Genomic DNA, 27,732 nt, shown 5'->3' on the forward strand with positions numbered 1-27,732 from the left:
GTCACACATTGCTATACCTGTGTCACACATTGCTATACCTGTGTCACACATTACTATACCTGTGTCACACATTACTATACCTGTGTCACACATTACTATACCTGTGTCACACATTACTATACCTGTGTCACACATTACTATACCTGTGTCACACATTGCTATACCTGTGTCACACATTGCTATACCTGTGTCACACATTCCTATACCTGTGTCACACATTACTATACCTGTGTCACACATTACTATACCTGTGTCACACATTACTATACCTGTGTCACACATTACTATACCTGTGTCACACATTGCTATACCTGTGTCACACATTGCTATACCTGTGTCACACATTACTATACCTGTGTCACACATTACTATACCTGTGTCACAAACATTACTATACCTGTGTCACACATTACTATACCTGTGTCACACATTACTATACCTGTGTCACACATTACTATACCTGTGTCACACATTGCTATACCTGTGTCACAAACATTACTATACCTGTGTCACACATTACTATACCTGTGTCACACATTACTATACCTGTGTCACACATTACTATACCTGTGTCACACATTACTATACCTGTGTCACACATTGCTATACCTGTGTCACAAACATTACTATACCTGTGTCACACATTACTATACCTGTGTCACACATTCCTATACCTGTGTCACACATTGCTATACCAGTGTCACACATTGCTATACCTGTGTCACACATTACTATACCTGTGTCACACATTGCTATACCTGTGTCACACATTACTATACCTGTGTCACACATTACTATACCTGTGTCACAAACATTACTATACCTGTGTCACACATTACTATACCTGTGTCACACATTACTATACCTGTGTCACACATTGATGATACCTGTGTCACAAACATTGCTATACCTGTGTCACACATTGCTATACCTGTGTCACACATTACTATACCTGTGTCACACATTACTATACCTGTGTCACACATTACTATACCTGTGTCACACATTACTATACCTGTGTCACACATTGATATACCTGTGTCACAAACATTGCTATACCTGTGTCACACATTGCTATACCTGTGTCACACATTGCTATACCTGTGTCACACATTGCTATACCTGTGTCACACATTGCTATACCTGTGTCACACATTGCCATACCTGTGTCACACATTACCATACCTGTGTCACACATTGCTATACCTGTGTCACACATTACTATACCTGTGTCACAAATTACTATACCTGTGTCACACATTACTATACCTGTGTCACACATTGCTATACCTGTGTCACACATTACTATACCTGTGTCACACATTACTATACCTGTGTCACACATTGCTATACCTGTGTCACACAAACATTTCTCATACCTGTGTCACACATTCCTATACCTGTGTCACACATTACTATACCTGTGTCACACATTACTATACCTGTGTCACAAACATTGCTATACCTGTGTCACACATTGCTATACCTGTGTCACACATTGCTATACCTGTGTCACACATTACTATACCTGTGTCACACATTACTATACCTGTGTCACACATTACTTACCTGTGTCACACATTACTATACCTGTGTCACACATTCTATACCTGTGTCACACATTACTATACCTGCATCACACATTACTATACCTGTGTCACAAACATTGCTATACCTGTGTCACACATTGCTATACCTGTGTCACACATTGCTATACCTGTGTCACACATTACTATACCTGTGTCATACATTGCTATACCGGTGTCACAAACAATGCTATACCTGTGTCACACATTGCTATACCTGTGTCACACATTGCTATACCTGTGTCACACATTGCTATACTGGTATCACACACATTGCTATACCTGTGTCACACATTGCTATACCTGTGTCACACATTGCTATACCTGTGTCACACATTGCTATACCTGTGTCACACATTGCTATACCTGTGTCACACATTCCTATACCTGTGTCACACATTGCTATACCTGTGTCACACATTGCTATACTGATATCCCAAACATTTCAATCAACTTACAATTTAGTAGGACATCCCTCTGGGGCATCCATAATTTTGCCAGAGCCCACATATTTTAAAACCTGTTCATTAGATAAGCCTTGGTAAGGCTGGGCGGCTAATGTTGCCATCTCCCAAAGCACAACTCCGTATGACCTGAAAAAAAAACAACAACAAATATATATATATACTTTGAGTATTATGATTACTTTAATAATAAGATACAAGAGGGCCATGATGGCCCTGAGGTCGCTCACCTATATATAGGCCCCCGGAGCGGGGCCAGTTTAACCCCAGGGCTTTTATTTGAGCAAACTTGGAAGACACCTATTAGAAGATGTTTTCATGATGTTAAGTTTTTACTACACACATGTAATGAAAAACAATGACCTCCGCCCCACCCCCCCCCCCCCCCCCCCTTTGGCAGGGCCGATTTTAACCCAAGGGCTTTTATTTGGACAAACTTGGAAGACTACAACAAAAAGATGTTTCCTGCTTAAAATCTAACCTCTAGCTCATTGGGTTTTTTAAAAGAAATTTTTTTAAGTTTTTACTATACACATATAGTTAAAAACAATGACACCTCTGGGGCGGGGCCTGTTTTAACCCCAGGGCTTTTATTTGAACAAACTTTGTAGACACTTACTAGAAGATGTTTCATTCTTAATATCTAAACTCTAGCTATTTGGGTTTTTTCAAAGAAGATTTTTAAGTTTTTGCCATACACATATAAGGAAAATCAATGACCCCCGGGGAGGGCCAATTTTGACCCCAGGGCTTTTATTTGAACAAACTTTGTAGACACCCATTAGAACATGTTTCATGCTAATATATCTTAGCTCTATCTCTTTGGGTTCTTTAAAAGAAGATTTTTTAAGTTTTTACAATATGCATATAGGGAAAATCAATGACCCCCTGGAGCGGGGCCAGTTTTGACCCCCAGGGCTTTTATTTAAACAAACTTGGTAGACACTCACTAGAAGATGTTTCATGCTTAATATCTAAACTCTAACTTTTTGGTTTTTTTCAAAGAAGATTTTTAAGTTTTTGCCATACACATATAAGGAAAATCAATGACCCCCGGGGCGGGGCCAATTTTGACCCCAGAGCTTTTATTTGAACAAACTTTGTAGACACCCATTAGAACATGTTTCATGCTAAATATCTTAGCTCTAGCTCTTTGGGTTCTTTAAAAGAAGATTTTTTAAGTTTTTACTATATGCATATAGGGAAAATCAATGACCCCCTGGGGCGGGGCCAATTTTGACCCCAGGGCTTTTATTTGAACATAACGCTTGACAAAAAGCGATCACAAAAGCTCACCCTGTCACTTTGTGACAGGTGAGCTAAAAAAGATCAGTTGTGCTTGAAGTTTCATTGAGCTACACTCCAGCGTCCTTCCTGTGACTGACTGACCAGTTGTAATGTCAAATGAAAGAAACATGGTTGTGAACCAAGAAGTGATGCAAACAATAATCCTTGGGTCGCCAGGCAGTCAGACACCTTAGCTAGTAGGCCATCACCCTAATACATTTCACTCCTTAAACTTCAGTGACAAAACAATCCAAAATGTAGACATTGTCTTTTTAATCATTTTTGTATGGGAATAATACAATATTGTATATATATATTTCTTGCATATCAGACAGGATTATCTACCGTTAACACCGGTGCTAGAAAACCCTGTATTACACCCCCCCATGTAAGAAAAGTCGCGTGCCGCGCGCCTTTTATGAATGAATTGCGTTCTTAGGATGAAGTCATTTTTCTGTTATGAATGAAGATGTATGTTCATACGCTACTATCAGAAAAAAGTGCATAATGAGAATATCAGTTTTCATAATTTCTGTTCCAAAAATGATTGACATGTAATATGCAAGAAAAAGAATCAAACACCGGCTGTTGGTACAGACGGGAATATCTAGTTCTTGGTAACTGTCTAGCGGAAACTCGGCAGAGCCTCGTTACCACTGTAAACAGTTACCCTCGAGCTAGATATTCCAATCTGTACCGGCAACTAGTGTAAGATTCTTATAATCTACAAATATTAATAAGAAAGCATATGAGCCGCGTCACGACAAAACCAACATAATGGGTTTGTGACCAGCATGGATTCAGACCAGCTTGCGCACCCGCGCAGTCTGATCAGGATCCATGCTGTTCGCTTACCAACTCTTTTACAAGTACAGCAGCATTGATCTGGATCAGACTGCGCAGATGTGCAGGCTGGTCTGGATCCATGCTGGTCGCAAACCCATTACAGTCGACTCCGGTTATAACGAACTCAATGGGACATTAAAATATCGTTCGTTATATCCGAAGTTCGCTAAAAGCGAAGTAGCAACAATTTTCTGACTTGTTTGGATGGGGAAATTTGCCATGAAAAAGCCATACTCTTCACTGGTTACCTGTGTAACAGGTAGTTTACTGCAGCGGTTATTTAATGGTTATTTAATACAGGTCATTTTATTGAGCATATATTATGTACATGGTACATAAATTTATTCATGTATTGTCTATGAAGTTCTTACCATTTGTTTTCTTTTGCTATTTGTTTATTATCGTTTGGTTAATATTGCAAACACAAAAAAATCGATTACTTGGCAATTATTGGGCATTTACATCAATCAACTGAGGGTGTGAAATACAAATTTTCCGTAACAAGTAGGAAATTATGTTGTGAGAACATTTTTCAAAATCTTTATTCCCTGAAGCCATAACTAACCTGTGCAATCATTCGATTGTTTAATTATCGGATAGTGTTATTCGTGTACTGATCCTAATCGAGCGCATCCCGATATTTCAATTATAACAGTTTGTTATAACCGAGGAAATTTAAATGTTTTCCGTCATTTGGGGCCTTGAAAAATGGTTCGTTATAGCCGAAAATTCGCTATAAGCGAGTACGTATTAAGCGATGTGATTTAATATAAAATAAAGAAGGAATCGGCCGGGGATGTCAGATTTAGTTCGCTATTAACGATAATTCGTTATAAGCGAGTTCGTTATAAGTGGAGTCGACTGTATGTTGGTTTTGTCATGATGCAGCTCATATGTCTCAAGCAAAACGAGAGCAATGTTTTCATGTTGTTAACTGATTTAAGTCCTTCTTTATTTCATATATGTTACTGCAGTTTTGCTGCCAACCCTTAATATGAATTTCTTGTTTAAAACATTAAGATTAAATCTGTTTGTTTTTCTGGTTTTTACAGCAATTTTAAGACAATATTTGTGATATATTAGCCGTCAATCTACATAGTCTTCTTTTTTAGATACAGCTAAAGATTACAACATATGAATAGAGCAAGAGGCGCGGAGGAAGGTAGTCTAGTACTGGTGTAACTCTCCAGGAACGATGGTTAGGAAACTACCCGCCTATATGACTGAAATACTGTTGGGAAAAGGCGTAAAATGAAACAAACAAACAAACAAATAGAGTAAGAGACTTACCAGACATCTGTTAAGCTGGTGAACACTCCGTCTTTGAGAGATTCTGGTGGCATCCATCTTACAGGTAACAACCCGCGACTTCCCTTTCTATAATAATCTGTCTCGTAAATGTCACGAGTCATTCCAAAATCTAAATTTAGAACAAAAACAACATTTTAATGCGTATAAATTTATTAAGTTTATTTCATATGCCAAAAATAGAGGCACAGATGAATAAGGAAATGAAGATTCACAACGGCTGGTAAAACAATCATAACAGAGGGCAAAATATGGATAACAAAAATGATCTTGACTACATAATCAATGCATTTACACTAAAACCACATACCCTACTTTAAACTTGTAGATAATGTTTCATTTTATTTTCCATACAAATAATTCATTATCTTTCATGTACAGCAATCTGGAACCATTGAATTTTCATGAACATTTATCAGGAACAATTGCTCTTTTATGTACATTATCAACCAGTCATGTACATTAATCAGGAACAATTGCTCTTTTATGTATTGATCTTTCATGTACATCAATCAGGAACAACTGATCTTCTATGTAAATAAATCAGGAACAATTGACCTCTGATGTTAATAAATCTGGAACAATTGACCTTTTATGTATATTAATCAGGAACAATTGATTTTTCATGTACATTTGTTAAAAACAATAAATCTTTCATGTGCATAAATAAGGAACAATTGATATTTCATGTACATTAATCAGGAACAATTAATCTCTAATGTACATAAATCTGAAAAATTAATCAGGAACAATCAATGGTAATGAATAACCTCACCTCCTATTTTTACAGTCATATCCTCCCCTACCATACAGTTTCTAGCTGCCAGATCTCTATGTACAAATTTTTTATCAGCTAAGTACGCCATACCATCGGCAATCTCCCCAGCCATCTGTAGAATTTGTTTTAATGTTGGCGGCTGACGTCCATCGTTTTCCTGTAAAATAATGAGTTACTGTTTAGTAATGTCAATCACACTACAGTCCAACCCCGTTTATTCGAAGTGCCTGGGACTGAATATTTACTTCGAATAATCGATGGGTTTGAATAATCGAAATCGAAATATTGTGATAGACGAAAACTACTCCACTTTGACCAATCATCGCAAAACTACCGTTTATAACACACTTGCTTCCTCTAATCAATTGAGAAAAATAAATATTTAAGAATTAAAAATTATTGTATTGACATTAAAGACATAAATACTTGCATTTTATTTTACATTATGTATCGTTTCGTTTCGCTCAAAGCCTTGATAATAGCCGTGTCGTCACTACGGTATTTACAGCTAAACTCTGGTGTTTTCGATTAGGATAAATTAAGGCTCTCATGTAGCGTTGCAATTAATGAAAAAAATGTTTTGCATGTTTTGACAAATTCACATATACGGACTGTATAAAAATTATTGCTGTTATCTTTAACAAAATCGGACACGGTGCATAGCTATTCATTTTCGGTAATCAAAGTTGATTAAAGAACACACAAAGAGTTATTATCATGATTGTCTAATTACAAGCATGACTGTTGATATTTTTCACAAGTCGACTGGTCAGCGAGTGGATCTGCGCCAATTAGTCTGGTTTCGAATAATAATTAGGCTGGCTTCGAATAATAGGTGTGAAATTCTTTCATAATTTTATAATCGGGACCGAAATTTTACTTCGAAAAATAGGAGGTATTCGGATAATGCATTTCGAATAATACGCTCGTATTTATATTGTTTTATATAGAGATAAAAACAGGACCGCCGATCTACTTCGGATAATGCCCGGTATTCGAATAAAGGGTTGTCGAATAACCGGGGTCGGACTGTATTTGTTTGAAGGTGTTTATACAAGTTAAGTGTCAACTCGTCTTAAAACCAGATATGCCACCGGGCAGAACGTCAAGCTTCAGATCAAAGAGAAAGATGTATGTATGGTTTATCTTGTATTAGAGTGCAATATAATAAAAGAAATAGATAGCACCACTCCCAAGTCTGACTTCTAAGTCAGCCCTAAACAATCAATATCTAATATTATATTTTAAAAACACAGTAAGAGAGAAGATTTATCTTTAAAGACAGAGTAAGAGGGAAGATTTATCTTTAAAGACAGAGTAAGAGGGAAAATTTATCTTTAAAGACAGAGTAAGAGAGAATATTTATATTAAAGACACAGTAAGAGAAAAGATTTATATTAAAGACAAAGTACGAGGGAAGATTTATATTAAAGACACAGTAAGAGAGAAGATTTATATTAAAGACACAGTAATAGAGAAGATTTATATTAAAGACACAGTAATAGAGAAGATTTATATTAAAGACACAGTAATAGAGAAGATTTATATTAAAGACACAGTAAGAGAAAAGATTTATATTTAACCCTTTAGCTGCCAGAGGGTTATTGTTTTATTGTTCACCTATTTGCCAGAGGATTTTCTAAGAAATTATTATATTATTAATAAATATAATTATTATTATTTGTTATATGTATTATAATAATTATATATGTTTCCAAATCTGTTGATATAATAATAATAATTGTCAATGGTATAATTTTCTTTATATTTATTATTATTTTTATTATTATTATTATTAATTTATTATTATTACTATTATTATTATAGAAACGGCTAAAGCCGTCCATATGGCAAATACGCCGAAAATAAAAGGGACGGCTTAAGCCGTCCCTATGGCAGTGAAAGGGTTAAAGACACAGTAAGAGTGAAGATTTATATTAAAGACACAGAAAGAGTGAAGATTTATATTTAAAGACACAGTAAGAGAGAAGATTTATATTAAAGACACAGTAAGAGAGAAGATTTATATTAAAGACACAGTAAGAGAAAATATTTATATTTAAAGACACAGTAAGAGTGAAGATTTATATTTAAAGAAACAGTAATAGAGAAGATTTATATTCAAAGACACAGTAAGAGGGAAGATTTATATTCAAAGACACAGTAAGAGGGAAGATTTATATTAAAGACACAGTAATAGAGAATATTCACCTCCTCATCCGGACGATGTAATCTAAGGAAATGTTTGAGATCACCGTTTAACATCAGTTCCATCAACACATATGCGGGCTGACCCTGTGATACCACACCTATAAGCTTCACTACATGATGACAACTAAACTGTCTGAAATAGCAAAAAAACATATAACAAGTTACCTTACTTTCCTATGAATTTTATCACTCTTAAACGAAATCTGAAATAAAGCATTACCTTGCTGAAACAAAAAAGTGATTAGCCTTTGCCATCTGTTAATAGCTAGACCTAAGCCCGCAAAATACATTTTTCCTAATAAACAAACGGAAGCTTATGATTAGAAAACTAATGCAGAAGTAATAAAAATTTACGTACAGGTTGGTCTTACTAATATTATGTGGTCCCACATTGTCTTTGTATATTGGTCATCTTTTGAATACAGACAAGTGAACCTTGAAGACGGATAAGTAAAATTTTTAAGTTACTTGTCAAGTTACTTGTCGGTGGACAAGTAAAATTTTCAGAGATTTTACCAGCCTTGTGTCTGACCAGGCTTTATACTGTTGGCTGAAGAAGTTATTTTCATCTTGATAACCCAAAAAACTCAAATGGCAAACAATTCCAAAATGCAACCAGCATTTAAGAAAATTCAATAGGTTATGTCAAAATATTAAACTAAGGGGGACAACTTATCTTAAAACAAAATTATGTCAAACATTATAATTACCTCCCCTGTGATCATTTTCTGACTCCCAATGAAACACAAAATGATTCACTAAACAAACCATGACTGTGCATTAATCTAAATATAATCTAGAGAAATAATTACCTTAAACAGTCAAATAATTACATTTTATAGTCTCTTTTTTTTCTTTCTTTTTTTTCCTGATATGGCTTATTCAGTGGTATAAACAAAACACAAAAGTTCTTTTCACTGTTAAATTCTTTTTTTCATATAACAACTTTCCAGCTTTACTGATAAAGGAAGACCTAACCTGATTAGCACCACTGACAATCAGTGAGGATAGTTTTCTCACATTAATGAATCAAAACAGGCTGGCCTGGCTCAAACCTAAAGCAGTGAGGGGCAAGAGGTTTGAATCAAATGACCTTTACCACTTGGCCAGACGCCCCAACTGTTTCATTTAAATGACAGGAGCATTAAACAGTTTAAGAAAAGATGGCATGTTATAAAACCTCGACCTTTCTTTGCTCCGAATCTACTCCGATTTCAACATAATTTTAGTGATATTTCAATAGTCGGTCCATTAAACCGTCTTTCCTTGATAACTAACCAGTGACTTCTAATTTCTATTTTCTCCCCAAATAACAGACTTGTAAGAGATTTATTGTCATGCAGAAATTTGACCCCACCCAAGATGGGAAACAGCAAGCCCTGGTTTAATGAATGGTTTACCTATTAAGTTGAGGGGACGGACATTAAATCTTAATCAAATACAAAGGTACACTAGCGCGTCAATAAGAATACGTACTTCATAATGGATGCCTCCTGTAAAAATTGGTATCGATCATGATCCGTGCTGTTTTCATTGGTCGTTTTCACTGCTACTTTAATTATATCATCGCTGCCCGACACTAGGTTCTTAACCAAGCCCATGTACACCATACCAAATGAACCTTGACCCAGATCTTTTATCAACTGGACATTGTCTCTCTTAACTTCCCACTCATCTGGTTCATAAACTGAAAAATAGAAATGTTGGAACATCTTTTTAGGGATAGCAACAAATACCGAAACTAATACTGGAGTACTCAGTCATTTTTCCGATTGAGTTACTAAGATGATTTCCAATGATCTTCAAAGATTTACCACACAATATCTTCAAAGATTTACCACACAATATCAACACCGTCTGCATGCTACTTTAATTTTCTATTTAAATTCATAGAATTTGTAACTATAAATAGGACTGCCAGGGAGGTAACTGAGAATAACCAATAAACAAATATTTAAAATTAGATCAACAATATTATATTTTGCAGCGTTTTAATAAGTACACAATTTAAGGTAATTAGATATCATAAGAGGCCGAATGATGTAAGCGACACAGGTGTTCACTCCCATGCCCTTGTCAAACTGTTGATCACCTTGTTAAATTCACAATTCCATTTTAACTGATGGGAGAAACCCTAAGATGTCCCTTTATTCATTATAAGGCACCTCAGGCATCTGAGTAAAACCACTGACCTTCAGTCAGCTAGCTGGATAGCTACCTCACTCAAAGGGATCCACAGCCTGTGGCGGGAATCAAACATACTTAGGTGAAAGGTGAGTGATTTGTAGCGGACATCCTTAACCACTCGGCCACAGAGAGTCCATTATAATTCAATGTTAATTTATGTCCTCCAATATTCCTCTTTATTCATTTTCAGGCTGAAGTTGGCACCTTGAAATAACTACTTTTTTGAAAGCTTGTTTGACAGCTTCCTCCCATTAAAGAACATACCTGTGAGGAATCTGAACTAGTGGTAATGAGAGTCAAATAAAGAGAAATTTCCACTCAACAAGGAATACTTCTGTCTGTCTGTTTAATTTACATCACACCCACACATTTTAGGTCATATGGCGATGTTCAAGCTTTACTGGTAGAGGAAGACCTCAGGTGCCCTTCCGTGCATTATTTCAGGCAAGAACAGGTACCTGTGTAGAACCACCGAAGTTCTGTAAGCTAGCTGGATAGCTTCCTCACATGAAAGAATCCAAAGTCCCTGTCAGGATTCGAACCCACAACGATGAGGGCAAGTCAATGACATTAACCACTCGGCCATGGACGCCCCATAAAACAAGGGATATGATTTCCTACTGATTAGGAGGAGGAAAGATTTCTGAATTTTACAAGAACATATCCCACATTTTGGCAACTAGATGAAAGAATATCATGCCACAAATACTTACTATAGTACGCCATTTCAGGGTAATCAGGATTGGTTGAAATCAAAACACCACCACGCGCCAATTTAACGTACCTTTAAATATAAATGAATTCTGTATATAGTTTCAAATTTACACGCATGACCGTATAAAGTCTGTATAAAGTAAGTGAATACATCAGGTTAAATGTATAGAGGCAGGTTGTGTCATTTGTTACCTATGTAACAACTTCATTTAAGTCCATTTATATATTCAAGTTCAATAACTTCAGGTTTATTAAAGGGAATCCACTGAGGTTTTTGACATAACTTGACTGAAAATATTTCTTTTAAGATTAATGTTCCATTTGATATAGGTCCAGGCCAATAACTTCGGTCCAAAATTTCATATAATTCGCTCACTCTGTTTTTCAGGAGTAAGTATTTAAATCATAAAATTTACTCCAAAAAATACCTAAACTTAAAAAGCGTTGCAATGCTTTTCACTCAAATCTGGCTAAGAATAGCACAAAAAATACGATTTTTTAATTTATTTCAGTGTATATTTCTTTTACTATCTTTCGCATATCTCTCCATTTTAAGTGCCCAAACTGATCTGAGGTCTATGTTTTTAGGCTTTTGGACTTCAGTGGAGTTCCTTTAAGACATACATTATCACCTTAAGCTTAGGTTAGAAATAGAATATCAATTTTAAATTAATTAGCTTCATTAGTAAAATACTGGTAAAAAAAATCTTACTTCCTTCTTGCGATGAACCAGACTATAATTACAGCAATTGGAATAGCTAGGACACATGTTATGCTGACAGCTATAACCATCTGAGTGTTACTGCTCTCCTCTATAAAAAATAAAACATACACTTTATATCATCTTAACAACCCTAAAAATGTTAAATGGGCTAGTCCATCTTTCAATCTGGACGAAACCATTCATAATTTTTTAGGGAAAATTTCAAAAATATGTACTGACTGAATAGCAAACAATGCAGACCATGATCAGTCAGGATGAAAGCCCGCTGAAGTTCATCTGCATTGGTCGCTTGGGTAAAATCTGTTGCTGCTTAGGAAGGAAAGCGTTTAAATCAAGTCTCTATTCCAATTCATTCACCCTATGCTACCAAGTGTTTAGTAACGAAGTGTCAAAAAATCATCTTACTGAGATTGACACTTTTCCAAAGCCATGTATTTTTGCAATTCATACATTGCATTTACATAAGTAATGAAGGAGAAAATTTATACAGCTTACATATCTACATCTATCTTGATATAATCAACTTCCAATGAAAATATTTTGTCATTGTCAGGTTTGAATGAGACAAAGTTAAATATATTTTGTTCAGTTTAAACTATCTGAAGAATAGGCTAGAATGATATATGAAGTTAGATATAGTGTAAAAGAAACATATTTCAGAACTGGAATTTGAGTCTTAAATATTGACCCCCTGACTTATAAGAGCTTTGTCTTAACAGTGAGTCAATATAACAAATATATATTGTTTTGGACCTAGTGTAAAAGTAACATACTTTAAAACTATTATTTTATTGATAAATATCAATCCCCACCTTATAAGGGGTTCGTCTTTACAATGAGTAAATATTGTTAAATATCAACCCCTGTCTTAAAGGAGATCTGTCTAAACAGTGAGTAAATACAAAATGATATATACAAACTTACCTTCTTTGGCCTCAATGTTAAAGTAGACTGGGTCTGTCCAGGAACCATTGCCGGCAAGTGATGTGGCTCGCAGTTTGAACGTATAATTTCCGGGTTCTAGTTTATCGAGTACATGGCCTCCTTTACCCTCGTCTCTATATTGGGCATATGTTATACAAATCAACGTCGGTTTCACCTGAAATATAAAACCAATATTTGGTTGATTTGATTTCAAAATTGTTTAACACTGTTAATTACCACAGTTTTGGTTATAACTTAGTCCATTTGGTCCAATTAACTTGCTTTCAAGGATAAATAACAAGTATTAGCCAATTTCGCAGCAAGTGACCGACCACTTATCCCACTTGGTACAGGAATCAAATTAGCGGTGAGAGAAAAATGATCATTCGACTAATTATCCTAAATCAATTATTGTCACAGAGAGAAATTTCACCCAAGCATCGTACAACAACCCCTGAGCTACAAATCCAATGCTCTCCCTATTGAGTTACATAGGTCAACATCAAACCAATGAACTCAGAAAATTTGTGGTAAAGCCCCAGTCACATTAGAGTTTATGACCAGTAAAGACAACTTCACGATCACCAGTGACCACTGGTCGCGGACAATCTTTAAAATGTTTTACGACGGTCATCGGTGATCTTCGATAGTCGCAGGTTATCTTATTCAGGTCCCACGACCAATTTCAGTCGAAGAGAGGTTTTTGAGCTTGCACAAAAACCTCTCTGTGATCAAACGGGTTGCTTGTGATCTTATAAGGTCTTAGGTTGTTGCACGATCGTCGCTCGAAAGTGCGACAGTCTTTACAAATTGCCACTAGTCACTGATAACCTTGAGTAGTCTTTAGTAATCGTGTGATGGTCGTACGACAAGTTGTAGGTGATCGCATGACAGGTCACGGGTAGTCGTAAGTAATCCCAGGCAATCTTGAGACCATTGTACGTTTGCTGATGACCAGTCGTGCGATTGTCAATGATGATTGGTCGTTCTATAATAGCAGAAGTAAATTTATCTGTTCCAAGAGGGCTTGGTCGCAGTCAATCACCGATGATCGTCGGTTTTACACGTCGCCGGTAGTCGCAAGTAATCGTAAGCTCTAGTGTGACTGGGGTTTAAGAAAATATAATTTTTTAAATCTCTGATGAAAAATATAATACATTATCTACGTTATGTCATCTCCTTTCTAAAAAACCAATCTACTTAAATAAACAGTTTTGGTAACTCTCAACAAATACAAGACAATGGCAAATACTTACATTGTTAATATTTTGATTCATATATTCGATATCATAAGTAAGAATGAGTCCATTAGGATTTGGCGGGTCCTTCCATTTGATATGAACAGCACTTGTCCGGTTGGCAAGTGCGATCACCTGAACTAGACTTGAGTTAATACTATCAGCAGTATCTGAAATACAGTGAACAAACGTGTATAAGACCAGTATGTAAACAGTATTGGAGGACGATTTCTGGTGTAAAAAATATTCTTTTTCAACCTGCACCTCCTGGATTTCTGTAATGGATTTGCCCTGCTTTGAATTTGGAAGAGTTCATTTGAAAATTTACGTATTTTTTTAATTTCAAAATGCAAACTTTAAATTACCAACAGTATAAAATTCATTTTCTATTCGAGCTGATTAATGAATAAATACAACCGGATTTGTCAAATCGTAATAATCGTAATATACCTAAATAATTAACGTAATCTGACAGCGAAAAAATTATGATACTGTCACTTTAAATTTCCAATTTATCAAACAAATTATGCTCTTTTTTTCACTATTGTTACATTGATTATTTAAGTTCTACACCATTTATTTCTCTACACATTTTGGCCTACATAGTTTGCTATTATTTAGGTCGTTTTACTATCTAAGCACCTACCATCTGGTAAAGTTCGTCCAAAACCAAGAGCCTGGTTCCCACACAACATGTCCTTTTTTGGATCAGGTGGACGTGTATGACATGCTGTGACCTGTTTATTAGATTATAATTATTATGTAAGATTGTCATGATTGTCTTATTATATATATATGAGCCATATCATGACAAAACCAACATAATGGGTTTGCAACCAGCATGGATCCTGAGCTGCCTGTTCATCTGCACAGTCTAATCAGGATCCATGCTGTTCGCTTACAAACCCTATAGCTAGTAGAGAAACTGATAGCAAACAGCATTGATCCTGATCAGACTGTGCGGATGCCCAGGCTGGTCTGGATCCATGCTGGATGCAAACCCATTATGTTGGTTTTGTCATCGCGGGACTCAATTACAACTTTTTCTTAACTCATAGCACGCAAGCGACAACTGATTCAACCAATGTGAACAGTGCAGACCAGGATCAACTGGCATGTCAACGCTGTCTGATCAATTGTCTGCACTGTTTGCTATTCAGTCAGAACCTATTTTGAAATTTTTATCTAAAACTGATCAGTGGTATTATCCAGATTGAAAGTCCATATAAAATATTTAGCAGTGTAAGAAATTTTTTTCTCAAAAAGTGCTTTAAAACAGAAATTTTGTGCTCTGTGTATATATTCAAATCAGGAAATTGAAATGTTGCCTATAAAAACAGGTTATATAGATGTAGTCATTCAACAAAGGTGATCTTGCCTAAAAAAAGCCAAAAGTTACAGTACTTAATTTAACAAAAAAAATATAAATAAATAAATAAAAAAAAATCAGCATTTCTAAGTTCAATTCATATAAGTAAAAGACCTAGTACTTACCTCTATATTGTAAACTTCAAAATGTCCAAGACCTGTGATAATAAACTTTCTCTTCTCGTACACATCTGCTTTTAAAAATGTATTTTCATCGTTAATATCTATTTTCTGATCTTCCTCTGAAGCCACAGGTGTAGTCGTGGAAACGTTAGTCCCAGAAATATTACCATTTGGTGCAAGAGTTGTGGAGATCGGTTTCTGGCGGTCATTGCCCGGTGACTGGCATTGTAACTGTTTGGGATTCTGGGGGTTATTGCTTTGTTTGTACTTCTTGACCTGATGTAATTTGGCAATAGATTTCTTTGAGGATTCTGTGTATGGGCCGAGGAGGTATCTGGAAACTGTGGCGGCACTAGGTAAGATAGTGGTAGCTGCGATGGTCAACCTAAAAATAAATCAAATATAAAATAACATTATTTACAACCATGGTCTAAAAAAAAAGGATATACTTTTATCTATCATTTTATTAAAAGCATTGCTAAATATCGATGGCAGTTATAAAGCAGGTTTCTCACTGATAAACAGGCTTTTAACTTGCAAACATTTTATAATACATTTGTATATGGAAAATACTAACATTTCATTTCACATATGTGCACTAGAGGGTCACCAGTCAACTTTATATCTCTATATATGATGAATGGACTTGTCCACATTGAAAAATGGACATTTCCATTTAAGATATTTAGCACGGTAGGGCTTAAGTCAAGATTCTATACGTTCATATATATTGAAGCCAGTGACAAAACTAAATACTGCAAAATCTTTATTATTTGTGGGAAACTAATTTCTGTTGTCTTCATGAATGCTATAAGATTATTTTGTATTACATTATTTACATTTTCACTCTTGGGGAAAAACAGACACAAATTTAAGAAACCATAAAAAATGTTCTTTGAGACAAAACCACAAAATTTTAGGCCCATGAAATTAAGTGAATTTACAGTAATAATAAAACGTGTTACCTTTTAATGTAGACCTGGTTTTGGAGATTGTCCTGGAACTGTATGCCAAGATTTCTCTCCCTTTCTTCTTTCTTTTGCTGGGTTTCCGATTTGGGGCACGCACAACAAAAGCCGTCCCTAGTTGAGTTCTTTTTCTCTTCTTCTTTTTCTTTTAATTCTTTTTCTTCTTTCTCTCTTGTACTCATGGTCATTGTCAAAGCTAAAAATAACAAGGTCATAAAATGTCAAGGTCATTTTAGAGGTCAAGGTCATATCTAAAATCTTAAAAAAATAAATCTTACGCATATATTGTTGTGTTGCTTTCAATTTGGCACCGTCCATTAATTTATATCAGGGATTTCAAACTTTAGGCACTTGAATTGTTTACTAAATTAGTGACAATAACTGTTTTAGGATAAAAAAAAAGAGTATTTCTGTTGGTTTAATTGGTTTGGTTTTATGTTGCACCAACACGGTATAGGTCATATGGCGACTTCTAGCTTTCTTGGTGGAGGATGACCTCAGGTGACCCTATATAAAATTATTTCAGGAAAAACGAGCATCCAAGAAGAACCACCAACATTTGAAAGCTAGTTGGGGAGCTTTCGTCCAATGGCCATGGAAGAGTTTGAAGACGCAGGTGCAAATCGTAACTACAGTGGTGAGAGACAAGTGGCTTGAAGTCAATAACCTTACCCACTTGGCCACGGACACCTCAGTGAAGAGAGTAAACCTTGGAAAATCACACTAATCAGAAATAAAATATACGCAACTATTTGCAATCAAGGTGATACATTTAATGCATTTAATACAAAATATGACAGAATTTTATCATCTACTATTTCTATCAAGTGCTTAAAAGGAATAGGTCCATAATGGAAGGTCTGTTTTGTTTGTTTGTTTTGGGTTTTACGTCACATCGACACAGTATAGGTCATATCGCGACGTTCAGAGCTTTACTGGTGGAGGAAGACCTCAGGTGCCCTTCCGTGCATTATTTCAGGCAAAAACGGGTACCTGAGTAGAACCACTGACATTCCGTAAGCTAGATGGATAGCTTCGTCACATGAAAGAATCCAAAGTCCCTGTCGGGATTCGAACCCACAGCGGTTAGGGGCAAGTGGTAGGAAGGTCTGATAATCATGGTATAAGTATTTAGTTTCATATATGACAACAAACCATGAAAGAATTATATATGGATGTTGTTGGTAAATGTGAGATACATGATCTGATATAAAATATCTATATATACACGTGGAAATAAGTTAAGCACACACTGGAAATTTAATATTGGTTGTGATTGCAAGCATTATCATAAGATGGCTAGGAAATAGTAATTTGATATGTAGCGATACCAATTTAGTAATCATAAAACCTGTAAATATATGAGTTTAGTTGATTCTTCACAGAATTATTGAAGCATAAGCAAAAATATGTTGTTTTTTACCAAAAATGTAAGTGTTTATAAGTATGGTGTTGGAACGTTTACAAAACATTTACAGGTGGATATTTTTGGTAAATGTTAACCTAAAATAACATTACGTAGCAAAATTTTTGATAGCGTGTGTAACCGCCACATGCCCCTATGATAGCCTCAACCCTTCTACTCATACTACCAGTCAGACGTCTAATGCCATTTTGTCGTAAATTTTGTCATTCTTGGTGCAAAGCTTGTTCCAGATGTTGCAAGTTGACTACAGCTGGTTCGTACCATTGCCCCCCAAAAAATTAAAAATTTCAGGTGAGGCCATGTCAAAATTGAGGCAAAATGCAGGGTGTGAAGAGACTGGTTGAGGCTATCATACGGGCAAGTGGAGGTTACACACGGTATTAAAAATTTGGAGACATGCATGCTTTTTATAATAAAGGGGATACTTACGTTGTGAACAGTAATTCCTGAGCTCATATTCTGATTGGTCAAACTTTTGTTTCTGCCAGTATATTTCATAATGTGTCACATTTCCATTGGGCTTATCCGGTGGGCCCCAGGTCACTTCTAGTTCACCGGGTACCTTAGCTATGACCTTGAGGTTGACAGGTGGTGTCGGGACTGAAAAAAAACAAAAAAAACAGAAGCAGTATTATAAACCTAATTCTCAACTTACTTTGCATGTGGTAAAAATACTTGTTGAAGAATAAAATTTTAATTAAAAGGTTTTATTTTTTAAAAAGAAAAAAATGTTTGTTTTGTAGGTTTTTAAGTCACCCTTTTTTATTATCATCGGACAATGCTGAAACTTTAATAGGGATAGCAAAGGCTTTGTGTCCCATATGTACACAAGTTCCATCAGACACAGACCAGGCATCTAAGTTTTGTTTGTTTGTTTGTTTCATTTGACGCTTTTTTCAACAGTATTTCAGTCATATAGGCGGGTAGTTTCCTAACCATCGTTCCTGGACAGTAACACCAGTACTAGACTACCTTCCTCCGCGCTAAACTACCAAAGCATCTCCCGGGGATCGAACCCACGCCAGAGAGGTAACTGGATTAGAAGTCATCGACTCTAACCCCTCGACCACAGAGGCAGTTAGGCATCTAAGTAAACACAAGAGTTTCTTATAAGCTAAACAGTATCTCCATATCAAAGGTTGACTGCAAAACTGTTGTAAGTCCTCCTGTATTTCATATAAGTTACTAGTTTCATTTAAATACAACAAAAAAAAAATCATGACTCCTCACCTTCAGCATCTGTGCGGAAGTAGATTACGTCACTGATACCACCTTGAACCGATTTGGAAACTGTCAATGCTTTCACGTAGGCTGCATACTGGGTCCAGGGCTCGAGCCCAACGATATAGTCCAGTGTAGAACATTGATTTGGATGAGACAGTCCAGTGCACACATCTTTACTCTGCCATCTTAAATAATTATAATATCAATGTTGTTATTTAATTAAGATAATGAAGTTGAAAAATGAACCTTAAAATATCTGTAGTTAACGATAGGGGGGAAATCTATAACTGCTGGAGGTGAAAGTGCTTAGCCTGTGCAGTCTGACCAAGCTTTATGCTGCTGGCTTACAACTTCATCTTGATATCCCTATAATCGATAATGGACATTTCCGAAAAGGAATTCAGCAAGTTAAGGGGTCAAATACAGGGCTCGCGCTGGCAGGAGCCAATGAGCAAATTGGCTCCAAAATAATTAAATTGGCTCAAGAAAATTAAGATTGGCTCAAACTTACGAAAAGTATGACTTTCAGAATCTCCAGTCTAAATTGAGCATTTTCTATTTTCAGAATGGAAAAGTACATACAAGTAATATTTTGGTTCAAACGAAAGATATGAAAGACATTATGGTACCTGTAACCTGTTGTTGAATCTACTTCATATATATACCTCCGATAAAGAAGCCAGCTTCAAACCAACAATGGTGTGATGGTAGTAATTTGACATATGTCACCTTTTAATTCACTAAGCACTGAAGGCCATTATTGTTTGTTTGTTTCTTGTATTACAATTTAAACACATTTTCGGTCATCGTTGGCAGGTCCATTTAACTGGCTTTCCTGGATAACTAACCAGTAATTACCAATTTCTTCCCAAGTAACTGCCTGCTTATCTGGCAGGATTACTGAATCAGCAATGAAAGTCAAATGACCTCAGATTCACTCTCCATGGTCAATGGTCACAGAGTAATTTCATCTTGCCCGAGGGTTGAATTGATGACCCCTGGATCTGATGCTCTCATTTTTGAGCTAAACAGGCAAACTAAGGCCGTAATTGTACATGTAATCATTTTTTTAAAAAATTTTACTTACATGTCATCTGAGCATGCGTCTCGACCTTTGTAGATGGAAACATTCTTCTGAGGTCTGAAAAAAGGTTGTACAAATTACAAAGTATCTTATATCCAAGAATAAGTAAAATAAGAATATATATATTTATTTTTTTTTTACCCCAAAATAAATGAACTGTTCCAAATGTAAAGCAGGGCAATGCCACTTAAAAAATTCAGCAGAATAAGGGTTGAGCATCTAGGACAAATGACTAAATGCACCTTGCTGCAACCTGAACAAACTTTTAATCACACTGGAGACACCCTCAAACAAATAACAGGTAGTTTGGATTGCAAATAATAAATGAACCGCGTCATGACAAAACCAACATAATGGGTTTGCAACCAGCATGGATCCAGACCAGCCTGCAAACCCATTATGTTGGTTTTGTCGTGACATGGCTCAATTTATAACACATAAGCACTTTAAAACTAAAATTGTGACAACAAAACGCATATGCACCAACATTGCAATATTTCGTCAGCCTTCACACAGATAGCATGACAGACGAGGGTTCAATCTATATGGCACCCACCCACAAGTAGTGAGAACATAAAAACGGGGTCAGAAATAAACACTTACGCCTCTTTCCAGTTGATTGAATAACCAATAAAAAGCCTATCATCTGTGAACTGCATTCGGGACCATGATACAAATGCTATATGTGGCGATGTGTTGTGTAACGTTAGCGTCAGATTTTGTATCTCACCTGAAATAAATCCCGTATGTGTTTAGTTTAAAGGGACTCCACTGAGGTGTTTTTTTCACATGACCTGACTGGAAATATTTTTCCGAGATTTGTGTGCAATTTGATGTAGGTCTTGAGCAATAACTTCTGTGCAAATTTTCATACCATGTGTATGTGTTTGAGTTTATTTTCTCGAAACAATAATTCAGTTTTATAGAGGGTATCTTCCTATAGCAGAGTGCTCAACATTCATATACCTAATTTTGCAACAAATATATAGTCATTTTCAACTAAAGAAAATCATACATGAATCTTGTCATGACCCAACAAATATGCGTTGATTTTATATTCATCAAATGCAGAACAAAACTACATTCAATCTTGTTCAAATTTCCTTATAAGTATTTTTTTTTTAAAAACAACTTATTATGCAGTTTTTTAACATCGCTGACCCAAAAAGAAACAAAACTTACATGGCATTTGATCCCCGTTGTTTTCTGAAGACACTTCTTCAGAGTCAATCTTTGAAATATCGAGACCAACCGAGGAAATGAACTTTGTAATTTTCTTGTAACACAGTTTCCGGTTGTATTGAAACAAGACTGACCCGTTGCCTATTTTAAGATTTTGCGCAACTTCGTCTAGAAAAAGTTCCTGAAGATTGAGATTGTCGTAAACGTAGATGACGTACCTGAAATATATTTCAAATCTATAGTTTTTATCAAAAGTTTTTATATTTTCTTTGTTCTTGCAATTTTGACGGCAGCCATTTTATACCATAGCTTAATGATCTATGATATGTTTATCAGAGAGGGTATCATAACAATAAACTAGAAATGTGTCCATAGGACACGGGTGCCCCCACCGCGCCACTGTTCTGTCAATCTTTTTACTAAGTCAAGGGAAATAACTCTACAAATACTGGATAAATCCACAAGCTAAACCCCAGGTGCAAATCTAAATATGCTGAGCAACCTGCCCATAAGGTTAAATGACTATGTCAAATCCTTTTTGAGTAACTTGCTACACAAGTTGAAAATTGCAAAAATTTTCTAAGTGAAGGGCAATAACTCTAAAAATACTACATAAATCCAGACAAAAATACTAAAAATATCCACATGAAAATACCCAGGTGCACAACAACACCCACTGATCAACATTCCTGTAAAGTTTCATGACTCTAGGTCAAATACTTTTTGAGTTACATGCGACACAAGTTGAAAATTGCAAAATTTTACTAAGTCAAGGGCAATCACTCTGAAAATACTAAAAATATCCAGACGAAAATACCCAGGTGCACGACTACACATGCTGATCAACATTCCTGTAAAGTTTCATTTCTCTAGGTCAAATACTTTTTGAGTTACGTGCGACACAAAAGTGAACGGACGGACGGAAGGACGGACGGACGGACAAGGGTAAATCTAAATGCCCGCCACTAACATGGGGGCACAAAAATAATTCAGTTCTATCACAGTAATGTAGAAGAAGATATCAAAATAACTAAAACATCAAGTTCAACTGTATTGATGTATTGTTTATCTTTTTTGTCAACACTTGTATCAAAACAAAAATATTAGCTACTTTCTTGTCCACACTTTTGTATGAAAACAAAAATATTAGCTATTTTCTTGTCCACACTTTTGTATGAAAACAAAAATATTAGCTATTTTCTTGTCCACACTTTTGTATGAAAACAAAAATATTAGCTATTTTCTTGTCAACACTTTTGTATGACAAGATTGCATTTGAGAAAAATGCTATGCCACCGCATGGTTCAAATTTCATAACTGTACATCAAAGGACAAGAAAGTAGGTCACATCATCAAAATCTAGGTCAAAGTTCAATTTTACAACTAAAACTGTGCAGATGGTCAAAATGTCATGTACATCAAAGGACAAGAAAGTAGGTCACTGTCCCCTTGGGCAAGGCATAATTTTGACCCAAGGGTTTAATAACAATCTTGATACAGGTCCACCAAACAACATTTCAAGTCAAATATCTAAGCTATAGCTTTCTCCCATTCAGAAAACATTTGTTTTATTTTCTGTTTTTACTATGTGTACATAATGAGAATCACTGCCCCCAGGGCAGGGCCAATTTTTGACATTTGAACAACTTTGGTAGAGGACCTATAGATGATATTATAGATCAAACATCAAAGCTCTATGCCTTGAACCTTCAGACAAATTATTTTTTTTTCACTATATGTACATAATGAAAATCAATGACCCCTGGGGCGGAACCAATTTTGACCCCAGGGCTATAATTTGAACAATCTTGCTAGAGGTTCACTACATAATGTTTCATGCAAAATATCTTAACTCTATCCTTTGTCAATTTAGAGAAGATGACTTTTTAAGTTTTAACTATATACATATAAGATAAACCTATGGCTCCCAGGGGCGGGGCTTATTTTGACACAAGAGGCAAAATTTGAACATCTTTGGTAGATTACCTTTCATATGATGATATTATTTAACAAATATTAAAGCTAGATCTAAGCCTTGTACCTTCAGACAATAAGATTTTTTTATTTTTCACTATATGTATATATTGAAATCAATGACCCCCAGGGTGGGGGTAATTTTGACCCCAGGGCTATAATTTGAACAATCTTGCTAGAGGTTTACAACACAATGTTTCATGCAGAATATCTAACCTCTAGCATTTGTCAATTGCTAGAAGAATTTTTTTTAAGTTTTTACTATATACATATAAGGAAAACCAATGACCCCTGGGACGGGGTTGATTTTGACCCCAGGGCTATAATTTGAACAATCTGGGTAGAGGTCTACCAGACAATGCCTTATGCAAAATATCTAAGCTCTAGGCCTTTTGGGTCTTTACAAGAAGGTGTTTTTACTATATGTACATATAGCGAAAATCAATGACCCCGGGGCAGGGCCGATTTTGACCCAAGGGCTATAATTTGAACAATCTTGGTAAGGGTCTACCAGATGATGCCTTATGCAAAATATCTAAGCTCTAGGCCTTTTGGGTTTTTACAAGACGGTATTTTCAGTTTTTACTATATGTACATAGTGAAAATCAATGACCCCCGGGGCGGGGCCAATTTTGACCCCAGGGCTATAATTTGAACAATCTTGTTAGAGGTCTACCAGACAATGCCTTATGCAAAATATCTAAGCTCTAGGCCTTTTGGGTCTTTACAAGAAGATTTTTTAAATTTATTCTTATAATTCCTTTTGGTTGCCATGGCAACCAGATTTCTGCATGGAATGAAATTCTTTGAACAACTTTGGAAGCCCTTCACCCAAGGAACAATCCTGCCAAGTTTGGTTGAAATTGGACAAGTGGTTTTTCACAAGAAGAATTTTTAAGTTCACTATATAATCTATATAACACACACACACACAAACAAACAAACAAACAAACAAACAAACACACACACACACACACACACACACAGGTGAATCGCTATATGCCACCGCATCGCAGATGCTGCGGTGGCATAAAAACAAAAATATTAGCTACTTTCTTGTCAAGACTTTTGTATCAAAACAAAAAAATTAGCTAAGCATGTACCTAAATCTAATTACTTTGTTGTTTGTCAAAAATTCTCAATCAGAAAGAATCATATGAAAGTACATGTAAGCGCAGATTTAAAATGTTTTCAAAATAACCAAAGCATTTAGTAAAACCAAACAAACCAAAAATATCAATTTTAAAGCAGCATACCTCCAGATTCATGCTAATTTTCATGAAAATTTCGAAAAGGTATAAAAATGTAAAATATTGTGATGTGAACAAAGAAAGTAAGTTATTATATATTGCAAACTACTTTTTCGACGAAAACAAGAAAATTATTAAAAACATCTTTGCAAGTGGAATTTATTTTCTGTCCCCTAAAACCAAGTAAACAGAAAAACTGCGGTCACTTTTCAAACACATGTCATACTTTATTATCACACAATTAATTCTGTCTGCCTATTTAACGCAGTCCTTCTAAGAAATAAAAGGACATGAGAGTTTCAAACACAGGCCATTTTTTGTATATTTAAAATGTATCGTTTCCCTATTTTCTATGCATATTTTTACACATATTTGGTCATATCTCTGCCGTGAACCACCTAACCTGCCTATCTGAATAACTAACCAATAGTTACCAATTTCTTCCCAAGTAACCGGCTACTAATCTCACAACATTTCTGTAGCAGTGGTGAGAGACAAATGACCATTAGACTCAATGTCAGTGATCTGTTGTCCCAGAGATAATAATCTTCGTCCTTGAATCAGCGGCCTCTGGATTTTCAAATCTGATGCTTTCTCTAATGAGCTAGACAGGCGAACTATTTGAGCCGCGTCATGACAAAACCAACATAATGTGTTCGCTACCAGCATGGATCCAGACCAGCCTGCGCGTCCGCGCAGTCTGATCAAGATCGATGCTGTTCACTATCAGTTTCTCTATTTGTAATAGAGTTTGTAAGTGAACAGCATAGATCCTGATCAGACTGTGCCGAGGCATAGGCTGGCCTGGATCCATGCTGGTCGCAAACACATTATGTTGGTTTTGTCATGAAGCGGCTCATTTAAAAATTCAATAATTGATTATACTCACTTTTGGTATGCCAAATTCTCTCCGCCAATTTTACGCAGCCCCTTTAAGAAATGAAGTGACATTAGAGCTTCCGAGTGACTGATGATGATAAAATCGGTGATCTCTTCAATCTGTGCAAAGTTCTCCTCTAATTCCTTGGCGATCTGACCTGAAAACAGGACACAAAACTCATCAACCAGTAACACCCTGAATTTCTTAAAATGGACTTATCAAGCTTCCATTTTTGGAACTGTGCATTATCAGTTTTAGGGATATTAAGATGATTTCTTTGTTTTGATTGGGTTTTACACCACACAAACAGAGTACAGGTCATATGACAAGTTTAAGCTTTACTGGTGGAGGAAGACCTCAGGTGCCCCATCGTGCTTTATTTCAGGCACAAACTGGCACCTCAGACACCGGCATTCTGTAAGCTAGCTGGATAACTTCCTCACATGAAAGAATCCAAAGTCCCTGTAGCGAATGGAATCCATAGCGGTGAGGGGCAACTGAATTTCAAGATGAAAATTTAAAATCATATAAATTTTAATTTTTTTACCTCCCTGTCTAATGTTGATCTGTAATGGTCCATTTATAATGTTACAATCCTTCAATTCGTGCGAAGCTATGACGCTGTCTATAACTTTACCAGTACAACCTGAAAATATGTAAAGAATTGGTATAAATCAGTGAATGATGACAGTATTTTAGTTGGGTTTTAAGTCGCACAAACACATTATAGGTCATCTGTCGACTTTCCAGCTTTACTGGTGGACAAAGACCTCAGGTGCCCATCTGTACAGGCACAAATGGACAAGTGAGTAGAACCACAGACGTAGCGTAAGCTAGATGGATAGCTTCCTCACATGATAGAATGTAAAGTCCCTGTCAGGATTCACACTCACAGCGGTGAGGGGCAAGTGGAGTGAATATGATGACAATATTTTGTAAGAAATACTGTTCATCATATTTAATATTTTGCACAAAAAAAATCATTTCAGTGAAAACACATTCCAATATTTTATCAATTTTTCAATGTCACATTTAAATTATGCAGGAGATTTGCCGACTGATTTCAGTCTACACTGATTGCATGGGTAAATTCCATTGCTGCCAGCCAGCTACGGGTTAAATTTATAGTGAAATACTTTGTGTTGTTTGTATCATATAATGTTGCGAAGTTTAAAAGACTGAGAAAGCATACATATCACTTAAAAATAGTGGTGTAATACAGGAGTTTCCGGCCAAACAACCTTCAATTGATGCCATGGTTATTCTATAGTGCTAGGTAAATACATTGAATTTTCTTTATTCACCAGTCAGGGCCGGCAAAATCTGATTATGACTTACTTGTCAGTTTTTATCTGAAGCATTTCCTAACTTGACAATATGATATTTCAATTTATAAAGTAAATTATTGAAAATTTCCACTTGTTTGCTGGCTGAGAAAAACCCTGGAAATATGGAAAGTTTTTTTTGCACCCCTGCCCCTTGCCAGTATATTAAAACAAAAAAATAAAAAATATTAAATCTAAAAATTCAAAAATTTTTGGGATTTTCCAAAATTTTCGATTTGTTATTTTTATCTTCTTTTTATATCTAACCCGGACAGTCACCCACGCGGCCGGGCTTGCTGGTCATGGCCCAAACCCATTTGAGACAGTTTTTTTCGTCTCCTTCTTTTCGTCAAACCTTTTACGTGCGATATATTAAATTTCGGCACTCCTCAGCAAGAAAATCAACGTTTTTTTAACAAAAAGAAAAACGCCCAAGTATGAACTTTAATGGGGTGATATTTTATTATAGAAAATAAGATTTATTTTTTTGGGGTTGTGCTAAAAGCTTTAAGCTTATAGAAACACTCTCAAATTCATTCCTGGAACCAACCAGTACTAAGCAAATTAGTGTTAAGTTTCTCGCTCATGGGAACAACCGCTTGCCCTTAGCAGGGTTTACACCCACGCAGCCATCACTTGAAAAATATTCAAGCAAGCTAGA

General features: G+C 35.8%; 1 protein-coding gene across 1 annotated transcript in view; it reads right to left on the minus strand.

Moving 5' to 3' along the window:
- LOC132747200 (insulin-like growth factor 1 receptor) overlaps window positions 1-26,425 on the minus strand; it is a 29,188-nt gene extending 2,763 nt beyond the window's left edge. Inside the window, exons 1-19 of the mRNA XM_060736532.1 lie at window positions 26,294-26,425; window positions 25,756-25,903; window positions 21,643-21,860; window positions 21,064-21,190; window positions 20,464-20,517; window positions 19,383-19,561; window positions 18,582-18,752; window positions 16,724-16,922; window positions 15,762-16,143; window positions 14,914-15,004; window positions 14,286-14,437; window positions 13,030-13,204; window positions 12,094-12,193; window positions 11,381-11,451; window positions 9,957-10,167; window positions 8,481-8,613; window positions 6,267-6,426; window positions 5,474-5,603; window positions 2,045-2,179 (exon numbers count right to left, since the gene is read on the minus strand). Coding sequence (XP_060592515.1) covers window positions 2,045-2,179; window positions 5,474-5,603; window positions 6,267-6,426; window positions 8,481-8,613; window positions 9,957-10,167; window positions 11,381-11,451; window positions 12,094-12,193; window positions 13,030-13,204; window positions 14,286-14,437; window positions 14,914-15,004; window positions 15,762-16,143; window positions 16,724-16,922; window positions 18,582-18,752; window positions 19,383-19,561; window positions 20,464-20,517; window positions 21,064-21,190; window positions 21,643-21,860; window positions 25,756-25,817 — 2,750 coding nt within the window. The 5' untranslated portion in view covers window positions 25,818-25,903; window positions 26,294-26,425. The remainder of the gene's footprint in view (window positions 1-2,044; window positions 2,180-5,473; window positions 5,604-6,266; window positions 6,427-8,480; window positions 8,614-9,956; window positions 10,168-11,380; window positions 11,452-12,093; window positions 12,194-13,029; window positions 13,205-14,285; window positions 14,438-14,913; window positions 15,005-15,761; window positions 16,144-16,723; window positions 16,923-18,581; window positions 18,753-19,382; window positions 19,562-20,463; window positions 20,518-21,063; window positions 21,191-21,642; window positions 21,861-25,755; window positions 25,904-26,293) is intronic.
- Window positions 26,426-27,732: the final 1,307 nt, after the last annotated feature.

This window comes from Ruditapes philippinarum, unplaced genomic scaffold, assembly GCF_026571515.1.
Source record: "Ruditapes philippinarum isolate M1 unplaced genomic scaffold, ASM2657151v2 ctg613_1_1_1_1, whole genome shotgun sequence".
Taxonomy (NCBI): Eukaryota; Metazoa; Mollusca; class Bivalvia; order Venerida; family Veneridae; genus Ruditapes; species Ruditapes philippinarum.